At 65.0% G+C, this 2,675-nt stretch overlaps 1 protein-coding gene across 1 annotated transcript in view; it reads right to left on the reverse strand.

The window, feature by feature from the left end:
• Positions 1-535: 535 nt before the first annotated feature.
• The window catches only part of EMIHUDRAFT_470572 (hypothetical protein), a 4,890-nt gene continuing 2,750 nt past the window's right edge, over positions 536-2,675 (reverse strand). The window contains exons 5-9 of the mRNA XM_005767592.1: positions 2,477-2,644; positions 2,072-2,203; positions 1,179-1,885; positions 971-1,112; positions 536-926 (exon numbers count right to left, since the gene is read on the reverse strand). Coding sequence (XP_005767649.1) covers positions 717-926; positions 971-1,112; positions 1,179-1,885; positions 2,072-2,203; positions 2,477-2,644 — 1,359 coding nt within the window. The 3' untranslated portion in view covers positions 536-716. The remainder of the gene's footprint in view (positions 927-970; positions 1,113-1,178; positions 1,886-2,071; positions 2,204-2,476; positions 2,645-2,675) is intronic.

A 2,675-nucleotide genomic window follows, 5' to 3' on the forward strand; every position in this document is an offset into this window, starting at 1 on the left:
GCGCCCGTCGCTACACGTAGACAGTGAACACTGGATACGTCCAACGGCGTCCTACTTGGTAAAATTCGGTCCAGCTGATTAAGGGGCAAAGTCGGCCAAAATCTATCCGTTTAGCTACTGTAAAAGCCTAAAACGTCCGACGCGTTCTCGGGTTAGCGCGACGTCAATCCGATAATAAATAAATAATAAATATACGAGGGGTCCCGTACCATGCGGAATCGACCCTATCCGGTGCTCAAGTGCTCAAGCGTGGACACGGCGACAGCGCGGACCCGGCGGTCTCACAGAAGGTACAGCTCCGAGTCGCCCCAGCACTTTGGTTTATCTCGCGTCAATTAAAGTGCACATGTACTTCTTTGAAATAATCTTGTGTGCCACTCAGAGTCAGACAGCGTTGCGCGAGCATTGGAGAGGCCAGCCTCCGGCTTCTCAGCGTGTCGCGAGTGCTGTCGGTCTGGTGTCTCTGCCTGCCAGCTGCCTCGTGTGTAGCTGGGTGCGTGGTTTTTTGTTACACGATTTACGGACTTAAACGGATTTACGGATTTACGGATCCACCCCCCTCCCTCCCCGTCCCGCGCTGCTGAATATGCCAGAGATCATGTACTTCCTTGAAATAATCAAGGGCCGTGCACGCATCCAACCGCCGCTGACTGTCTGTTCCGCCGCGACCCGCAGCGCGAACCATCCGACCTCCCTCCCTCCCCAAAGGCGCGCGCTCAGAGGGAAGGGCTGAGGGAGACCGTCCCCTCCATCGCCGCCGGTGGCTTCTCCTCCTCGGCCGGCGCGTCGTCATCAGAGCTCGCGTCCCACGCGTCGGGCACGCCCGAGTCGCGCTGCTCGAACCGCTCCGCGCCCGGCTCCGCCTCGGGCTCGGGCTCGTCAAAGTCGCCGTCGGCGCCCGAGGAGCGCTCCGCGAGACTCGGCTCCTATATGCATCGCGCGCCATGCATCGTTAGGGCATGACTGGTACCAGGCCGAGGGGCGCTCCGCCAGGCTTCGGCGCCGGCGAGAGCAGCCGCGGCATCGCCCAGTTTGGCGGGAGGTTGGCCTCGAAGCCGTCCTGGCACGCCCGCGCCGACGCGAACTTTTGCATCCCCTTGAGGGCCGACCGCCTGTTCACAGCTAGAGGTGTGAAGAGACGCTGTTCACACGAAGGTTGCATCCCCTTGAGGGCCGACCGCCAGATGCGCTCAACCTCGAGGCAGACCGACGAGCCGCAGACGACCAACGACTCGCGCGCGCGGGACAGCGCCACGTTCACACGCCGCGCGTCGGCGACGAAGCCGAGCCCGCCAGCGACGTCCGCTCGGACGCAGCTAAGGATGATGACGTCCGCCTCGCGCCCTTGCATCGAGTCGACGGACAGGACGGCTACGTCCTCCAGCTGCGCGCGCGCCAGCATGCGCTCGAGGATGTCGCGCTGCGCGTTGTAGAAAGACAGGACGTTGATGCGCTCCTGGGAGAATCCGAGGTACTCGACGCAGTGCAGCGCGAGCGAGACGACCTCCTCCGCCTCCTTCTTGTTGAAGCAGGAGCGCTCTTGGAACTCCTCGTGCCCGCCCGTCACGTTGACGAAGCAGGCGGGGAGAGGGTGCTGCCGCGCGCGCGCCGTCGACGGGGCCGTCATGAGCTTGTTGAAGTAGAAGGTGGAAGAGACAATCTTGTTGATGGCGGGGTGCATCCGGTACTGCTCCGTGAGCATAAATGTCTTTTGGCCGGGGTAAGGCTCGCCCGCAACCGCGCCAGGGACGCCTGGTGCGGCAGCGGCGCCGCGGCCAACGCCGCGGCCGGCGCCCTTGCCGCCCTTGCCCAGCAGCGGCGAGGCCCCCTTCCCGCGGCCGAGGGAGGGGGAGGCGGCCGGGTTGCGGGCGGCGGCGAGCCGAGCCTACGTGAATACACCAACCATCAGGGCGGGAAGACGGCATCGTGCAGAGTCTGCAGAGCGCCGCGTGAGTACGAGGGGTACGAATACAGCTCGGTCGAGTACGGCTGAGGACGTGTCCTCTCGAGCGCGGGTCGGAAGAGAAGAGTGCGTGTTCAGCGTCTAGGGGCGGCGAGCCATGAGTGAGACCGTGTACCGCGCGGTGTCCGCGTCCTTCCACTTTGAGAACGGAGGCAGCTGCAGCTGGTCGCCCACCAGCAGCGCCGCGCGCGCGCCGTGCAGCAAGCAGCCGACGGCGTCTGGCTCGAGCATCGCCGCCGCCTGCTTAGCAAAAGTCCGGCTCCGGCGCCTCGTCTCCCTACATCTCCCTCTCTCTCGGCTGTATCTCCCCAGATCTCGCTGTATCTCCCCAGATCTCGCCTCGTCGAGAATCACAAAGTCGAACGTGAGCGGCTCGGCCTTCGCCCTCGCCTAGTCATGAGCGCACTCACCCTGACCTCCCAACGCCGAATGTACGAGCGGCTCGGCCGTCGCCCACGCCTTCTCCGCCGAACCAGCGCCCTCCTCCATGTCGCGTTGCAATCGGCGCGTCACCTGCAGCGCCGCCGACGCTGTGCAAGCAACCAGCCGGACCTCCTTCCACACCTGGCGCCGCGTGCTCCCCTTGCGCTCGCCCATCGTCTGCGTGTGCCGCCGCACGCTCTCCTGCTCCGCCTTGAGCCGCTTCTTCACCTCCGCGCGCCGCGCCTCCAACTTCTTCGCCTCCGCAACCGCCGCCGGGTCGGGCGGCGGC

Source organism: Emiliania huxleyi, assembly GCF_000372725.1.
Source record: "Emiliania huxleyi CCMP1516 unplaced genomic scaffold EMIHUscaffold_483, whole genome shotgun sequence".
In the NCBI taxonomy this organism is placed as follows: Eukaryota; Haptophyta; order Isochrysidales; family Noelaerhabdaceae; genus Emiliania; species Emiliania huxleyi.